Below are 18,760 nucleotides of genomic sequence, written 5' to 3'. Positions count from 1 at the left end.
ACCAAATGTCTGTTTTATTTGAAGAGGCACACAATATTTTCTGATAGAGTAATTTAATTTGTGTCAATTATAGGAAAATATATAAATTCAATCAGGATTAAAGTTCTGACACTCACTGAAGCACTCATAGGCACAGTGACACCAGTGCAGTCCTAGTAAATGCTGTCCCACTTCCTGACACATTGTGGGACAGGGGTGAGACCCAAAGGGATTTGAATTTCCCGCGGGAGGCGGGGCCGGAAGCGGAAGTCGCTTGGACCTGCCGTCGGATGTAAACAAGTAAGATGGCGGAGGTGGAAGTTTCGGGCGAGGGTGGAGGTTTGACTGAGTTGCCAGAGGAGTTGCTGGAGCAGATATTCTGCTGCCCGTTGTTGAGCCATGTGGATGTGGTGAGCGCCTGCCTGGCCTGTAAGAAGCTGCAGGAGGTTTGTCAGGGCCGCAGCGCCGTGTGGAAACACCAGTTCAGGCGGAGGTAGGCAGAGAACAGGCCCCTGAGCGGGCTACTGTACCCCCTGTCCCTGCACCAAGTCACTGCTGGCAACTCATGTGTGTTTTGAAAGTGACCAGTTTAAGATATCTTGCCAAAAATAAACAACTTGTTTTTGGTGTATGTGGTGTCAGTTGTAGCTGTCTCGTCTCAATGATAAAATTTCAAGTTCAAGTCCTAGGCTTGGCTAGTGGGGCTGTGTAAACCCAGGCACCGTTTGGATTTATGTAAAAGATCTTATGACCCCATCTTGACTCCAGTATTCTAATTCTTTGTAGTAATCCTGTAAACCCAGTGGTAGCCACACTATAGCTTGCTCGGCCTGTAACTTTAAAACAAACACACCAGTTCCTGACCCACAATAAAGAATGTGCAAACTCAGCCAAGATTTGTGTCCTGTCCTTTATATTTGATACTTTTGGCCATTTTCAACCCTCCTGAGCAAGTAATACATGGCTTTCCAACCTGTCTTTTAATTTACTGAAACTGTTACTAAAAATCCATATTCTAAAGTCCAAAATTGTCAGGTTTCTTGCTTATTCCCAGGACTCGGTCTCACTGAAAGTGAGTTTTCTTAGAATTATAGAAATTGCAGATCAGGACGAGGCCATTTGACACCTGATGTTGGGATTCCTGCAACTCATTTCAACAGAACACTTTGTTTTTTCCTTCAGACGCTGATCTAATTCCATTTTAAATCATGTTCTCATCCCTGCTTGAGTAGCCATGTGTAGTAAAACATTCTGTAACATCATAGTAGTCTGTTTAAAATCTTTCCTTTTAGCTATCTTTCCTGGTATTTTCGGTGACAATGCTTTGAGCCCACCAATATGTTTCTTATTTTCCCATCCATTTTGATGGAAACAGTCCTTCATTGTTGCTCCCAGTTCTGTAGAAATGAAGAGTCATAAGGCATCCCATTCACTTGTCCCAATACCAATCTCTTGATTGCCATTCTTTAGCCTTCCTTTCTCGCCTCACTCTGTGAACTTCACTTCTCCTTTCTGCTCCCTCCCCATCTCCCATTCCAAAACTTAAAGAGCAAAGTTTCCTTGGCTTGCAAGCTGCATGAGATTCATGAGGACAACCTATCTTTTGACATTTCTTCTGTATTGGCACTGTAAATATAAAAACACTGCCAAGTGAGCTGAAAATGGGCAGATAATGTTATTGCTGGATGATAGAACTTTTTTCTTCGTAATCCTCAAAGTTCCTATTCTCGTCAAAACATATCTTGTTTCACTGTGTAAGCCCCAGCTTTATTGGTCCAATTGCCTAAATCCCAACTCTAGAAAAATATGCTCACTGGAGCAATGTACATTCCTGTTTCACACTGACCACTGCCTATCTTTCTGATCCTTATGACTGAGTTACTGTTGTTAGTGACTGATTGTTAATAGTTTAATTCTGGAGAGTAGCGTGCAATTCTAACTCATTTTGTTTGAACTTCACTGATGTTAGACAGGGGAGACTGAGTCTAGATTCAAGGCTTAAAGGTAAAAAAGTAATGTTTCAAACCTTTGGCCATGCATTGTTATAATTCTTATTGCACTTTACCTTTGAAGAGTGGCATCCAGAACTCATTTACCGATGTTGGTGTTTGATTTATGAACATTTGAGAGCTGCTATCGGAAAGCATAGGCAGACCTTCAGGAATGTTAATAGATCAAAGCAGAGAAGTAGAAAGATAAAATATTATAAGTGCTGATGCAAGTGATCAAATATCAATTACTTTCTCTGGATGCTCACATTTGTATTCTAGCTCCTAAACATTACCCCTTAGCCCAGTAACTTTAAAACTAAATGTGTCCAATCCAAAGGCAGTGATATGGGAAGTCTGTATTTAAAAAAGGAAATTCTGGAAATAATCAGCAAATCGTACTGCATCTGTAGGGAGAGAAAAACAGCAAGCAATTACAAAGGCAAATGGATGGTGGCAAGGAAGCAGGCCCTTCGGTCCAACTCGTCCATGCTGACCTGATATCCTAAATTAATCAAGTCCCATTTGCCATTTCTTGGTCCACATCTCTATAAACCCTTCCTATTCCTATACCCATCAGGATATCTTTTAAATGTTGTAATTGTACCAGCCTCCATCACTTCCTCTGGCAGCTCATTCCAAGCATGCACCACCCTCTGCATGAACAAGTTGCCCCTTAAGGCTCTTAAATCTTTCCCCTCTCACCTTAAACCTATGCTCTCTCGTTTTGGACTCCATCCACTCTGGGGAAAAGACATTGTCTATTTACCCTATCCATGCCCCTCATGATTTTATAAACCTCCATCAGCCCTCAGCCTCCAACGTTCCAGGAAAATAGCCTCAGCCTATTCAGCATCCCCCTATAATTCAAACCCACCAACCATAGAGACATTCTTGTAAATCTTTTCTGAACACTTTCAAGTTTCACATCATCCTTTCAATATGAGGGAGACCAGAATTGCACAGAGTATTGCAAAAGTGGCCTAACTAATGTCCTGTAGAGCCACAACATGACCTCCCAACTCCAACACTCAATGCTTTGTTACTTGTACCTATGAAAATACAGTGAGATGTGTATAAATTGCCAAAGTTTGGTGCCGTTTTAATTACAGAAAGTATAAAAGGATGTTAGGACAAAGTTAATCTTTTATTCTCTCCAGAGCAGTCTGGGTTTATGGTGTTGCTATGGGATACTGCATTCGAAGCCCACATTGAGGCTGCCAAAGCAAAGATTTCCAGACTGGGCCCACCATGTACCATTGCCGAAACTGACATTGAAGCCATTGCATCGCTGCCATAGTAAGGGTCAGGCCAGACCCACCCTGTCACCGACGCTGAAGCCATCGCTCAAGCCGTCATCACTTCAGTCCAAAGCTGCTACATTGTCGCCATGGCCACGAGAAATGGACCAGACCCACTGACGATGAAACCTTCAATAAAGTTGTGGCCACTATGACCAAGAGGAATGGACATCCGGATCTACTGTGCTGCCACTGCTGCAGCAGGCCCTCTCAACCACCTTCCTCCACTGCAATCAAAGGTGAACTTTGAAGAAATGAAGAAACAAAACAAGATAAACCATAGAAAGTAGGCAGCCATTAGGTGAACAGGAACATACAGGCACCGAACCCAAACACTTCCTAGCCTGCTGCTGCCAACCCGCCACCATTGAATAAGGAAGTATCTCTACACGTAGCCTTGGTGACAACACAGCTGGAGTACAATGTACCGCTTTACTATCCATATCGAAGAAAAGGAAGGTCTTACGCAGCAGGAAGCATCACCACCTCTGAGCAAGAGATTCCAAGTTCACATCCCATTTAGACCTCATTGGACAAGTAAATTGTGTTCCTATCATAGCCAATGAAGTTTTATCAATTTGTAAAGTCTTACTACATGAGGGAGAGATTCCTGGTCAGCCATGTGATGGAAAGAATGTGATAACTCTTCTCCCTCCTGCCATCTGGCAGAAGATACAGGAGCATTCGGTCTGTCATGGCCAGACTGTGCAACAGTTTCTTCCACCAAACCATCAGGCGCCTTAACACCGTATGATCACACTCTATTCCATGTGTAGTTCTTTGTATGACTTTTTGAATTGCTGCTAAAACAGTGGTTTATTAATGATCATTCATTATTACACTGTAATTAGTCCACCACTGTGCCTATTTCTTGTCAGGGATTACTGTGCTGTCTTGCATGTTTTGCACTTCTGTTATGCACTTTATGCTGCCCTGTGTGTGACTGTACTCTCGTGTAATTTGTGTTGTCCATGTAGCACCTTGATCCTGGAGGAACGCTGTCTTGTTTTTCCTGTATCTGTTGTATATAGTAGCAAAGACAAACAAAGCTACTCGTGATCTACAGCTCCAGGCTACAGTGTAAAGGGTAATGTTGCCAATCAGCTCTGATTCCTAAGCTGGTTGTGCTTTCTCATCAGTATTGGGAGGATGTGTCAGTTCTTTCTTTTGAGAAGTCTGCAGTTCTGCATTTTAAAGGGTTCTGGCTTTCAAACTTTGAGGCTAAAAGCCTATGATTGATTCTGGTGACAGATGTGAGATGATATTTGGCTGTTTGAACAGATAATTTGTCTTTTAAATGTAAATTTTGTATTATTTGAATAATGTCTTTATGTTTCTATATTTGTAGATGGCCCACACTGTTGAAATACTACAATACTGCTGGAAGTCATAACTGGTGGGCAGAATACCGAACACGGCATTCAATTGGCAGACAAGTGCAAACAATGCTGGACACCTTTTCAAAGCAATTCTTTACAAAAGAGGTTAGAATTGTAATAATAATTGGAAATGTTGCCAATGATACACTGTTGTACACAGAGTTATTAAGTTGTTAAGGCTTGTACTGAAGCTATTTATTGCATCAAGTTCATGCTTGCTGTTTATGGTGCAATCCAGTTCATTCAATTCCCCTGTCTATTCTGTAGCCATGCCAGTGAATTTTCTGAATTGTCTATCAATTTCCTTTTGAAAAATTTGAACATTTCCTCTTCCTGTGTCAGCATGGATTTTCTCTGGGTGCTTTGGTTTCCTCCCACAGGCCAAAGATGTGCAGGTTAGGTGAATTGTCCATGCTAATTTGCCTGTTGTGTCCAAGGATGTCCAGGCTGGATGGATTAGGCATGGGAAATGCAGGATTACAGGTATAGGGTGGGAGTTGCATCTGGGTAGGATGCTGTTTGAAGGGTTGGTGTGGACTTGATAGGCTGAATGGCCTGCTTCCACATTGTAGGGTCTCTGTGATTCTTTGTGGGCATCAAGTTCCACATCATTACTCTTTCCTGTGTAAAATTGTTCTTTGTTTTTTTCTCTTCTGCATGTCTTGTTCACACCACCTGTCTTATTTTCGTTCTTTATCATCAACTAACGTGGAAAACTTTTTTTTGTCGACCTTATCCAAATTTTGAACAGCTTTATTGCTCCTTCCCTCAATCTCCTTAGAAATAAATTAGATTATTCTCAAATATAGTATAGTATAATTCCCATAATCAAAATGCTATTGAGATAACTAAAAGTTGATGGTTGCTGCAACTGTTCATACATTTCACGAGCTGGCAAAGCCGCTGATATTCTGTTGAACCTATGAATGATCATTGTTCTGAAATGTAAACTTTATTTCTCTGCCAAACCTGAGTGCTTATAGCATTTTCTGTTTGTATTTCAGGCATCCAGATTTTGCAATTTTGTTTTGTAGTGTTGCTTTTATCTTTTAGGAAATGTTTTCTCAATGCAGTTCTCTCTTCATAATTAATGTTAAATATTTCTAAATCCCTGGGATAGCTACTTTACACAAATTATGTATAATCTCTGAATTTCTTAAATATTCATCAGTATCTTGACAGTCATCAGCATCGTGGCAGATATCAGTCACTTCCTTGTTGTTTTGGTACCTCCTAGTAATTTTAATTTTGAAGGTTTCATTGTGTTAGTTTTCTGCTGTAATTAGGAAACATTTTCACAAGCCTAAAGAATTCCCATCCTTCATTAATTTGATTTTATAAGACGCTTGTCTGCTGCATAATGTATCTGTTAAGTGTGATCAAGTTTAGATTGTCAGTGTGGAAATAATAAGAACTTGATATACTGCTGCATGATGGGATACTTGACCAAGGTAAGAAGTGACCTGGCTCTCAGGCTCGCAGCTGTAGTGGAAAACTACTGCTGGAGATGAAGACTGAGATTGTGTAATTATAGTTCAATGAAATATAGAGAGTGTGTACCTTAGGTTCATTAGTCTCTCTGTCCTTGAGCAACATTGGGAACAAAGGGAGTAGCTGTCCTCTGCTTTTTCTATCTTGATTTATTGTATTCAACATTACGTGAGTGCTGCATGTAATCTAAGTAAAACAAGCAAAGTTGTTTGTGTCATTGTATAAACATAGGCTGACTGTTCGACTCAGGAGAGTGCTGTGGGACAGTGAAGACTGTGGCAGCTTCTCCATGAATACATGAAAAATAAAGCTTCTTGAAACAAGTCTCAGACGAAGTAATTTCCTCGGCAGTCAGAGACTTACTAAACGTGTAAGGGCATGATCTAATGTTTATGCTCCTTCTCGTGTTGAGATCATCTTGAAGTACAAATAGATCGAGTGACTTTAGATTAGATTCCCTACAGTGTGGAAACAGGCCCTTCGGCCCAACCAGTCCACACCGACCCTCTGAAGAGTAAGCCACCCAGACCCATTTCACTTTGGCTAATGCACCTAACACTATGAGCAATTTAGCATGGCCAATTCACCTGACTTGCACATCTTTAGACTTTGGGAGGAAACCGAAGCACCCAGAGAGGGGCCACGCAGACGCGGGGAGAATGTGCAAACTCCATACTGCCAGTCACCTGAGGCTGGGATCGAACCTGGGACCCTGGTGCTGTGAGGCTGCAGTGCTAACCACTGAGCCATCGTGCCGCCCTTAGACAGAGAAAAGTTTTTATATATAAATTACTGCCAGTATTTAAATATGCTTGTGTGCATTCTTCCTGCTTGTGTTGCCAATAACTGAATCTTTCATATCATATTGTGTTATTGTGCCCCTGCAATTACTGAACAGAATCAATTGACTAATGACTTTTCCTTTATGATCACATAAACATTAAACACTACAAAAATATGTAATTGCCAGTAGATGGCACTCACGTGACATTAGTTGTAACAGAGCTATTTATCGACAGGTTCCTGTTGATGGCTTTAAAGATATTGAGGCTCTAGGTGGTCCATTCTGTTTTATTGAAGATGAATTGTTGTCCATTCTAAATAAGGATGGAAGGTGAGTAATTATGTAGCTATAAAAATCAGGAAGGAAGAAATTGCATCACTTAATAATTCAAAGTTAATTACAATCTTTTAAATTGGAAAAATAAATAGTAAGGCAGATATTGGATAATTGGAGAGATTCTTTTGCTTCAGGAAGTATCTAACATGGAAGTACTATTCTCGCAAAATCCTGTGCTATCTTCGTCAGCGGGACATCATGGAAAAGTTGAAGATGTTTCTCTTAACTCCATCACAACACCAAAATTTAATAGAAGGTAAGGGAATTAATTATATATTTCTTTTTAAAAATGCATATAATTAGTGAGGTGATATAAGTAACAATGTATCTTTTCAGGTAACAGTATTCTCAGTAGAAAGTATAGCTTCATACTTTTACTTCCTTAACCACTAGGCAAACTGATGGAGATTATTAAGATGTGCAGCTAGCAGAAAAAGATTGATGATTTTCATGTGAATGTACCTGTTATCCCTTTTTTAAATACATTTTTAATAAAGAAGATTCAAGTGGGAAACCTGTTCTAGATTCTCATTCAGTGCCATGCTTGCCATCCTTAGAATGGCTCACGATGAACCAGAGATTACTCTGCTTCTTTCCTGTGTTATTCTTTCACTTGAATAAGTTTGGAGAAATTGCCACGTGGGAATCACGGAAGAGAATCTCCCAATGTGTTACACATGGAACTTAATGTGTCAGAACTCTGCTCTGTCGAATTCAGAGGGTTGGTGTGGATTTGATGGGTGGATTGGCCTGCTTTCATGCTGTAGGATTCTGTGATTCTATTTACCCCTAGAATTTGGTTGGGATTCTGAACTTACTAAGAAACAGTCCTGTATAATGTAGAATATGTAATTAGGGTTGCAAATATGAAGTTTGATTTACTTTTCTTGCCAGGCGTGGTGCTGATAGACCAATACTGCAACCCCTTAGCAGACAACTCTCTAGAGAATATCCTATTACAGCTGAACTCCATTACAGATGAGGTGAAAAAAGTGTTGCATGTAACGCACACTTATCATCCAAGTATCACTGCAGAAAGAGGTAAATAATTTTATCCATGCAGCTTGATTCTCCAATGGATCAGCATTGTGTTTTAAATAATGTATTGCAATAAGAAATCTTATTTGTTTGGCTGCTTTGGGTCCAAACATAGTCGTCAAGAATATAGTGAAATTCAGTGCCAGTAGTACAAAAGTCTACTAATTTACAATTGCAGACCCAACTTTTAATTCTAATTTTGATTGATATTTGAACTTGTGATTTCCCAAAGTGGCTCTGTTGAACAGAGGGCCCAACTTTACACATTAACAAAAGCTGTTTCTTGGGCATGAGTCTCTGAGAGAGCATACTATTAGCTATAGATGCTTCATGTTCATGTCTTGTAGAGTAACTTAATAGGGAGCAAAATTTAAATTGAAAGCCATTCAGATGTTTATATTTTTGTCGTTTTTGGAGGGGGCGGGTGCGGTATCTGGTGAGAAGAGTATCAATCTATATTCTGAAATGTAGGTTTTTCTTTGTGAAATTGGAAATACTTGGATAGCTTTCTCCTTTTGAGAAAATGTGTGTTTGAAATATAATTTTAAAAATATAAAATGTGTTTATTCTGTATACTTGTTACATAATTCGTATTTCAGATGACGTGTTTATTGATGATCTGGAAACACAACAACAGGTTCTGGATGCTATGAACCGTGTATTATACAAGCAGCTCAAATTTAAAGGAAATGAAGAAGACTATTACAACCCCATGAATTCCTATATCCATCAGGTATGTAAATTTTAAGATAGTGCTCTGCTTAGTTATGAAGTACAAATATAAAAACGATTATTTTTCTGTTGTTTGCATTCAGGTGCTTTGCCAAAAGAAAGGAATTCCTATCACTCTCTGTGTGATATATTCAACAATAGGCAAGAATCTGGGTGTTCGACTGGAGCCGGTCAGCTTTCCAAGTCACTTTCTGTTAAGGTGGTGCCAAAAACCTGAAGGGTAATACTGTCCACATATCTTCCTGAAAATGAAAAGCAATAAAGTTGTTTAATGAGGTAGAACTGTACTCTTTCCATTTTTACTACTTGTTCACTATTAAGCAGTTGTTGGTCATATCTTTAACCATTTAAACCATGCTCCCTAAACTCTATTTCTCATTCTCTCCCTTTACAAGCTTCTTCAAAAGCCACCTTTCAGCCATACTTTTGGTTACTCCTTCAAATATCTCCTGCTTTAGCTCTGCATCTGTTTGGACGATTATACTTCAGTGAAGACTGTTGGATGTTTTCCCTTTATTGAAGATGCTTGCTAATTTTTTTTGTGTTGTTATGAATGTGATAAGTGACTTGTGTTGTATGATAGATTTATGAAAGTAAAATCATTTTTAACAAACCAGTTAAGAGTTTTCTGAGGATGTAATAAATAGAACAGAGTTGGGGAGCTAGTGAATATGGATTATTTCATTTTAGAAGCACTTTGGTAATTTTCCGCACAAGAGTTTAGTCAACAACATTAAAGCACATGGGAGAAATGTACTGGCACGGATGAAGAACTGGCGAACAGACAGAAAACAGTCAGAATAAATGGGTCATATTAAGGTTAGCAGGATATGACCTATGGGCGACCACAAGGTTCAGTGCTTAGACTTCAGCTATCTGCATCTGTATCAATGATGTGGATGTGGGTGTTCAGTGTAATAGTTTCAAGATTGTGGATGATGTAAAACTAGATGGTAGCATGAGTTGTAGTGAGGATGTAAAGGAAAACTGGAGAGGCTGAAGTGAATGGGCAAATATTTGGTCGATGAAATTTATTTTCATAGAATTTCATTGAATCTGTACAGTGTGGAAACAGGCCAATTGGCCCAACAAGTCCACACCGACCCTCCAAAGAGTAACACACCCAGACCCATTCCCCTATTGCTGTACATTTACCCCTGACTAATGCACCTAACCCACATATCTCTGTACACTCTGGGCAATTTAGCATTAGTAATTTTTGAAAGGATTAATAGCTCAGGTTTAGGTTCTGGATGTAAGCTTGCTCACTGAGCTAGAGGGTTTGTTTTCAGATGTTTCGTCACCATACTAGGTAACATAATCACTGAGCCTCCAGTGAAGCACTAGTGGTACGTCCCTCTTTCTATTTATGTATTTACATTTCTTTGGGTGAGTGATGTTATTTCTGGTTCTTTTTCTCAGAGGATGTGTGTATTGATAAAGTACTGTTTGGAATGCTATGCTTCAAGGAATTCTCGTGTGTGTCTCTGTTTGGCTTGTCTTAGGATGGATGTGTTGTCCCAGTCGAAGTGGTGTCCTCCTCCATCTGTATGTAAGGATACTAGTGACAGTAGGTAATGTCTTTTTGTGGCTCGTTGATGTTTATGTATCCTGGTGGCTAGTTTTCTGTCTGTTTGTCTGATGTAGTGTTTGTTACAGTCCTTGCAAGGTATTTTATAAATGCCATTTGTTTTGATTGTTTGTATAGGTTCTTTAAAGTTCATTAGCCGCTGCTCAAGTAGGTTGGTGGGCTACAATGATATCAAGAGGTCTGATTAGTTTGGAGGTCATTTCAGAGATGTCTTTGTAGGGTAAAGTGGCTAGGATTTCTGGGTGCATTGTGTCTGCTTGTTTGGATTTGTTGCTGAGGAATCAGCAAACAGTGTTTATTGAGTCTTGAATATGTTGTATAAGTATTTCTGTTTTGCTCTTAGTTCCTTGGTGTTGCAGTGTGTGGTGGCTCGTTGAAATAATGTCCTAATATAGCTTTGTTTGTGGGTGTTGGGATGATTGCTTCCGTAATTAAGTATTTGGTCCGTGTGTGTTGTTTTCCTGTTGATGCAGGTTTGAAGTTCTTGAAATGCACAAGAATTCCTTGAATCATGGCATTCCAATTGGAACTCAATCAATAAACACATCGATTTGGACCCCATCTACCATCCCCTGAGAAAAAGAACCGGAAATGACATCACCCACCCAAAGTAACCTAAACACAAATAGAAAATTAGACATACCACCAGTGCTTCACTGAAGGCTCACTGATGATGTTACTGCATATAGTGATGAAACGTCTGAAAACAAGCCTTTCAGCTCAGAGAGCAAACTTACATCCACAATTTAGCATGGCCAATTGAGGCAGATATAGGTCTTTAATACAGTGGATTTGAGTAAAGTAGTAAAGATGTCTTAGTGCACCTTGGTGAGATCACACTTGAAGGATTTTGTACTGCTTTGGACACCTTACCAAAGAAATATTTTCCATGGAGGCCATGTTTCATAGAATGGCATGGTTATCCGATGGGGAGAAACTCAGGAGAGTAGACCTTTCTAGAGTTTAAAAGAATGAGATTTGATTTGATTGAAACATAAAAACTTTTTACAGGAATTGACAGGTTAGATGCAGGCAGGATGCTTCCCCTGTCTGTGGAAGGGAGTTTGGGGACATGCCATTTAGGACTGAGATGAGAAGGCAATTCTTCACTTAGTGGGTAGTGACTCTTTGGAATTCCAAAGTATCACACAGGGTTTTGGGTGCTCAGTCATTGAGTATGTTAAAGATTGCGGTTGATACATTTCTCCGTATTTAAAGGGTCAGAGGATATGGGGATAGTGCTACAAGTGATGTTGAATTGGAAGATTAGCCATGATCTCGTTGAATGGCAGGGTGGACTTAAAGGGCTGAATAGTTACTTCTGTTATCATTTATTATTTCTGAAAACTTTTCCGGATGCGGTGTGCAATGTGATACTTCACCACCATAATTTGTAACGGTCACTTCATAAATCGAGAAAGTTTGCTGGTTTCTAAACTGAAATGAATGGTAAGAAATTATGTGACACAAATCGCTCATTTGATTTGTGGATGTATTCGATTTCATAATGTACTTTACAATGCAGAGCTTCCTCATAAATAATCTGAAGGACGATTTTACCCTTAAATCAAAAGAAATCTTGATAGATTGGCTTTTTGTTGACAAACATGGGAAATTTCAACAACTTGCACCTTTTTAAATTTGTGGAATGAATAATGTCTTTCACAGAATGGTCAGGCATGCTGAGTACATTCTCAATACTGAACTGATTATATCAACACTTGTGAGGTATTGCAGTATTAACTTTTGTAATACAGGTTCTTAAGAAAGCTTTTCCAAGTAAATTTATTTTATAGGTTGTGTAATAGATAAGGGTTCCTTCAAAAAATTAGACGGTTATTTTTGGCTTTTCTATATTTGATTAATTTCTTTCCATTATTAGCTGTTTTCAGTTGCATGAAATCTATGGCTTTCTGTATAATGTTGTTTGTAATTAAATATTTTATTCTACCTTTTGCTTCCTAGGAGTACTGATATTTTAGATTATGTCTACATTGACGCCTTTAACAATGGAAAACCACAAACTGCAAAGGAATGTGAGCATCTGATTGGTCAGCAAGTAACATCTAAGTTTTACAATTCGGTGACCCCTAAGGATGTGTTGTTCCGCATGGTAACAAACCTGTTTCATTTGGGGAAGAGGTAAGATGTATACCCCTACACTGAGCTTGTATTGATTTTGGAGCAGTGATTCCATATAATTGAGTGCTAGTCATTCAAAGCTGTATTTACTGTGTTCCTCATTTGAAATGAAACACTTAAGGGTATCCATACTGGAGACCACGCAGTAAGGAAATTGGGTGCTGTGTTTATGCTGTGTTCCTCATTTGTCATGGCTAATAATACCAGTGAGTAGTGTTTGAAAAGGAGGATTTCCCATTCTGACTGTTGAGGTATTTGTTGTGCAGACTTATTGGATAGAAAACTATATGGTCGAAACAAACAGACATGGCATCCAAAGATAAAATAAGGTAAAAACGATGATCTTTTATGATTGGCTTGAACAGCCAAATATGCAGTGTACTTAAAGATTTGACAATTTGTAAGTTATGACATTAGACTCCAAAATGAGCTTCTTAAACAATTGGGGAAATGTTGAACATGTTGGCCTTCAGAGAAATTTAGTCAGTCCGTTGGAGTTGAAACTACTTCAATCTCCTTACACTTTGTGAAACTATACTATGATCACTACAGGGAGTATTATGTCAAATTTCATTAGCAATAGTTTTCTTCTGTAATCATTGTTTGTAGTTCCATGTTCCTAAGTCATTATAATTAATATGCAGATGTAGTAAGCAATTAGGAAGGCAAATGATGCATTGGCCTTCATCTTAAGGGGATGTCTTGCTATAACTTAAAGAGCTTTGGTTTTTTTTTAAGCCTATACTTGCTTTAGAGGGAGTATAATGAAAGTTTGCCAGATTAATTCCCAGGTTGTGGATTGTTTCATGAAAGATTAAGGAAACTAGATCTGTGTTCCCTAAAGTTTCGAAAAATAAATTTTTGAAAAGTGACCTCGTTGAAATTTACAAACTACTTACACAATATGACAGAATGAAGTTGGAGTAGATGTTTTTCTTGGTCAATGAGTCTAAAACCAGGGAAGTTAGTCTTAAGATAAAGAGTAAGCCATTCAAGACCGAGATGAGGAAGAATTTCTTAATTCAGGATGCCGATTCTTTGGAATTCTCTACCCGAGACTGTTGTAGAAGCTCAATCATTGAGCATATTGAAGACAAAAATTAACAGACTTCTGGAGACTAATGATGTTAAAGGATATGATAATATTATGGATAAGTGGTTTACTAGCCAATTGAATGGTAAAACAGGTCTGATGGGCTGATAGGCCTTCTGCTGTTCTTATGTTGAACCGATTTATTACAGTTTTTTGAAGAAGTAACATGCTGTGGATAAAGTGGATGTACTCTGATTTCAAGAAGACATTTGACAAGGTGTCTTATCAAAGGTTAAAGCAGAAAATAAAAGCTCATTCGTATAGGATGTAACATTTTGCATGGAGAGAAGATTGTCTATTAATAGACAACCAAGTAAGCAAAATGTGTCATTTTCTAGATGTGACGTGGAGGTACTGGTGTTGGCCTAGGGTGGACAAAGTCAGAGATAACACAACACTAGTTTATAGTTCAACAGGTTTATTTGAAATCACAAGCTTTTGGAGTGCTGTTCCTTCAAGTGAAGTTGCCTGACAAAGGAGTAGCTCTAGGAAAGCTTGTGAATTCAAATAAATCTGTTGGACTATAACTTGGTGTCATGTTACATCTTACCATCTAGAAAATATCAAAATCACAAGTGGCGTGCCACAGTGATCAATGCTGGAGCCTCAACATTTTACGATTTATGTAAATTACTTCAATGAAGGGATTGAAGCTATAATTGCTAATTTAGCTGATGACACAGAAATAGGGAAGTACATTTTGAAAACAGAAGGGTACAAAAGAATATAGTTTGTGTGGGAAAACACTTGGCAAATGGAGTAGATTATAGGGAAAATGTGAAATTGTCCAATGGCAGAGAATGAAAGAGGAGCATATTATTTAAGTGGTGAGAGTTTGCAGTACTCACGCAGAAGAATTTTGTGTCCCCGTACATCCATTGCAAAGATTATCCAAGTGTATCAAGTAATTAGGAAAGCAAATAGAATTTTATTGTTTATTTTGAGGAGAAGTGAATGCAAATATAGAGATGTTATGCTTCAGTTATACAGAGCATGGGTGAGACGACATTTGGAATACAGGCTGTCCTGCTATAACACGACAGTTGAGTTGTTCTGCAACCTCTATAGACAATTGCACTACAGAAGACTGATTGAAAATCACTGAACCTGTTCAGCAGCATGTTTGCGTTATCCAAACACTGTCCACAATTCATCAATCACATTATAGCCAATTCGCATTAACAAAATGCACATTATAGCAAAATGACCTGAAGTGTGTACTATTGGTCTCCTTATTCTAGAAAGATGTCAGTGTTTTGGAGGCAATTCAGAGGAGGTTGACTAGACTAATGTATGAAATGGTGAAGTTGTGTTATGAGGAAAGGTTGAACATGTTAAGCTTATATCTGCTGGAGTTTTGAAGAGTAAGATGTGATTTAATTGAATAATATAAGATCCTTAGGAGTCCTGACAATGGTATATGTAGAGAGGATGTTTCATCTTATGGTAGAATCTAGAATTAGGAGTCATTGTTCAAAATGAGGGGTTACCTATTTAAAGCAGAGATGAAGAGAAATTATTTCTCATAGAAGGTTGTAGAGTTTGAAACCCCCTTCAAAAGATAGTGGAAAATGATTGTTTGAATATTTTTAAGACAATAATAGATATTATAAGCAACATAGTGACCAATTTGTTGGGGTGGTTGAGGAATGTGGAGTAATCATATCAACTGTGATGGTATTGAATGGTGTGGCAGGCTTGAGGCACCGCGTGTCCTACTCCTGCTCCTCATTGAAATATGCATATTCTATTACTCTATAGCAGTCCCAGTGTGTTTAAGCACTTTTGTTGGAATCACGGGGATTTCGTTGCCAGCACGGCTAATAACGAACGTATGTTGGCTGTTTTGAAAATCATGCAGTATTTTGTGGGAAGCCTTCTCCCATTTTGATCTTTGAAAATGATAGGTCTGAGTTGAAGTCAAGTTGCCAATGAGGAGGCTGGAAAGTCACTTACTGTTAGAGGACCAAAGACCACTTGCAGATATTTTGCAGCCATCAGTCTCGTAAAGTCTGTTAAATGAAGCATTATACTAAGGCCCCATTTTCCTGAGTAAGTGAAAACAGAAGATCCCATGGCAATGTTTGAATAAGACCAACAAGTTCTTTGGGTATTGTGACCAGCATTTCTCCCTCACCCAACTTTGCCAAAACAGATTGTGAGAGCATTTGTCTGCTGTGTGCACTTTAGCTGCCATGTTTGCCAGCACTGTAACAGTAACTGTATTTCAGGATGTAAGTAACTGCCTATGATGTGCTTGGGACATCTGCATATCTGAAAAGTCTCATACAAGTGCAACTTCTAAGCTGTTACTATCTAGGGTTAATAACTGCATTACAAGGTGGAACACTTGGTTGTAAAACTTTGAAAAAACACTTGCCTGCAAACGTTCATTTACACATTGCCCTAAAATAATTTTATTGTTGTTTACAGAGAGGGAAGTGATCAATCTTACCAATTACTACGAAATGCTCTTGATTTGTATCTCACCTTGTCTCCTGATGATGTTCGATACCTGATGCTTCAGGCTAGACTTTACTTCCATTTAGGAATCAATCCAGAAAAGGTAATTTGTGAAACTTGGACTTTCTGTGACAACTTACTGGTTGTTTACCATGGACTTGAAGAATGCATGTTCTTCAGTGAGTGGTCATGCAGCATAATTAAGAGAAGAAAACACAATAGCCTTGTGCTTTCCGCCATTAAGAGTCTGGAAATTGTAAATATTAATAGAAATGGAAATTGAACTGGACATCCTCCTCCTTGTTGATGTGTTCCTGGTCAGATATGGCAAGCTATAAACACAATTTATAATGAATGTCAATCTGCTTTCGGTCATTGAATGCAAATTGTTCTTCACAGTCGAGACAAAATTAATACAACTGTGGAGAAATGCTGTTTGGTAATTAACATGAAGAATACTGTTAATTGTATTTTAATTAAGTGTTTAATTGTGTTCAGGTGGTGGACATTAAATATCATTCATTTTTGCTCCTTTAAATGTAGTAGATTGAAACCGTGATTGTTCAGTATGGAGGTGCATACTGTAATGTCAAAAAAGCTTAAGTGTGTAAACATTAGACTCCATTTCAATTCTTCACCATCTGGCTCCCTGAGTTAAAGATCCGATAGGAATGAGATTCTTTGGGAAAGTCAAAATCCCACCAGGCCTGGAAGATATGATTTTTCTCATATGCTGAATTTCTGCTGTAAACGAACATTTGGGCAGAGATGTTGAATGAATTGGTTCTTTCCCATGGTCAGAAGCAACACTGTGTGTTCCACATCTCCTCGGTACTGCATGTTAACTGACTCCATGGAATACAAGAGAGATGTCTAGTGCACTAATCAGACATATGAGGTGTGAATGAAATATATAGTTTCATAAAATATATTCCCTCCAACACAATTTTTTTGTTTGAAAGCAAGTTTATGCAACGCCAAATAGAGCAGAGAGGATTCTATTTAAGTAATTTAATCTATAGACAGGGATGTTCTTGGATCAATCACAGCATCTCAGCTGGGACAGTGTTTGGGGCATTACTGTTGGACTCAACTCCTGTGACTAGGAAGGGAAAAGTTAGTCATGGCTTTGCTTTTGACGAAATTGCGTGACATCATCTCGATGATGCTTGTATGAAAATATCAGGTGAGACTAACGTGACACTTTGTGGTTCAATAACATGTCAACACATCTATACCTTAACTCAGAGAAATTAAGAGGGGGCGTGGGAGTGAAAGCATTAAAAAAGGAAGCAATAAAATAAAACTTTCTTTGAAGAAAAGAAGCTTTTCCCTTTTGGGTTGTCTTCTGAGTTTCAGTGAATTTAAGTGGAAAATTGAAGGCTGATTACGATCGTGATTGTAAGATAGAAAGGAGTATTTTGTCAATGGTGCTGAAGTACTCATGTTTTAGTACGCTTGTGAAGTGCAAACATTATTGATCGTTTCCTGGAATCTACATATTTTTAAATGTTGAAATCTGTTCACAACACTACTTGTACTTTAATTTTATGGACATCAGTTCACGTTTAGTAAGGCACAGAACATCTACTTAAAAGGAAAAATGTACAGAGCTTTTTGAGAAAGAGCAAGAGAGTTGAATGAATTAATGGATGTTTCAGAGTGCTGACCAGAACCATGATGAATTGAATGGTCTTTCGTGCTGTTTGATACTACAAATACTTTTTAAAGGTACATTAAAGCCATTCAATAAAGAAAAATAAAATACTTTTACAAATTAGTGAACCAGAAGTAGTGCAATGTGTAAATTTTGGTCACCTTTGGGGTCTGACATCATATTTCTCTTCTGTAGGTGGTCCTATTTTTTCCAAAATGTATTTTCTCAACAACCTTGAACTAACTGAGATCATGAGCACCAAATCAACTGCAAAAATTCTAAGAGCACCTCTTAACATGTGCACATATACACAGGTGTTCAACTCTGTTCACAGAACAGTTTTCCAGTCTAAATTCCCATTTAATTTCAGTACTTTCACTTGGAGCAAGTGTAATTTCAACAATAAACTGTGTTTCTAAGTTTTACTTGCTAGCACGTTTGTGTCGTCACTGAATAAAAGAGGGAAAATGTGATTATAGTTTCCAAAGTCAAATCTTGGAAGGGATTATAAATGTCTTGGAAAGAAAAAAAAATCTGACATTATGTGTGAGATTAAATCTGCAGTTTTCTGACTGAATCATGATGTTCATAGGAAGACTAACTAATAACTGGGATTCCAAGGCCCGTCATTGTACAGAAGCAGAGAGACATGGAACAGCCATCTACTATTGTTGCACAAAGCTAAAGCGCTCCAAAGAAATGGTCCACCATCAAAAAGCAAGGAAAAGAAAATAATTTGCTGCTTCTCTCACTGACTCTGCCAAAGACACAGCATTGGCACTTGCT

The 18,760-nt window shown here is 38.4% G+C and overlaps 1 protein-coding gene across 2 annotated transcripts in view; it reads left to right on the top strand.

Moving 5' to 3' along the window:
* Nucleotides 1-284: 284 nt before the first annotated feature.
* Nucleotides 285-18,760, top strand: part of fbxo21 (F-box protein 21) — a 32,195-nt gene continuing 13,719 nt past the window's right edge. Inside the window, exons 1-9 of one of the 2 annotated variants that reach the window (XM_072587353.1) lie at nucleotides 285-472; nucleotides 4,617-4,752; nucleotides 7,158-7,252; nucleotides 7,393-7,514; nucleotides 8,153-8,299; nucleotides 8,896-9,029; nucleotides 9,112-9,248; nucleotides 12,585-12,761; nucleotides 16,288-16,420. In XM_072587353.1, coding sequence (XP_072443454.1) covers nucleotides 285-472; nucleotides 4,617-4,752; nucleotides 7,158-7,252; nucleotides 7,393-7,514; nucleotides 8,153-8,299; nucleotides 8,896-9,029; nucleotides 9,112-9,248; nucleotides 12,585-12,761; nucleotides 16,288-16,420 — 1,269 coding nt within the window. Of the gene's footprint in view, nucleotides 473-4,389; nucleotides 4,522-4,616; nucleotides 4,753-7,157; nucleotides 7,253-7,392; nucleotides 7,515-8,152; nucleotides 8,300-8,895; nucleotides 9,030-9,111; nucleotides 9,249-12,584; nucleotides 12,762-16,287; nucleotides 16,421-18,760 lie in introns of those variants that run through there. The other variant, XM_072587354.1, reaches the window with a different exon arrangement.

The sequence above is a fragment of the Chiloscyllium punctatum genome, chromosome 17 (genome assembly GCF_047496795.1).
Source record: "Chiloscyllium punctatum isolate Juve2018m chromosome 17, sChiPun1.3, whole genome shotgun sequence".
Taxonomy (NCBI): domain Eukaryota; kingdom Metazoa; phylum Chordata; class Chondrichthyes; order Orectolobiformes; family Hemiscylliidae; genus Chiloscyllium; species Chiloscyllium punctatum.
The sequence above is the reverse complement of the archived record's forward strand: the minus strand, read 5'-3'. Positions and strand labels throughout refer to the sequence as shown.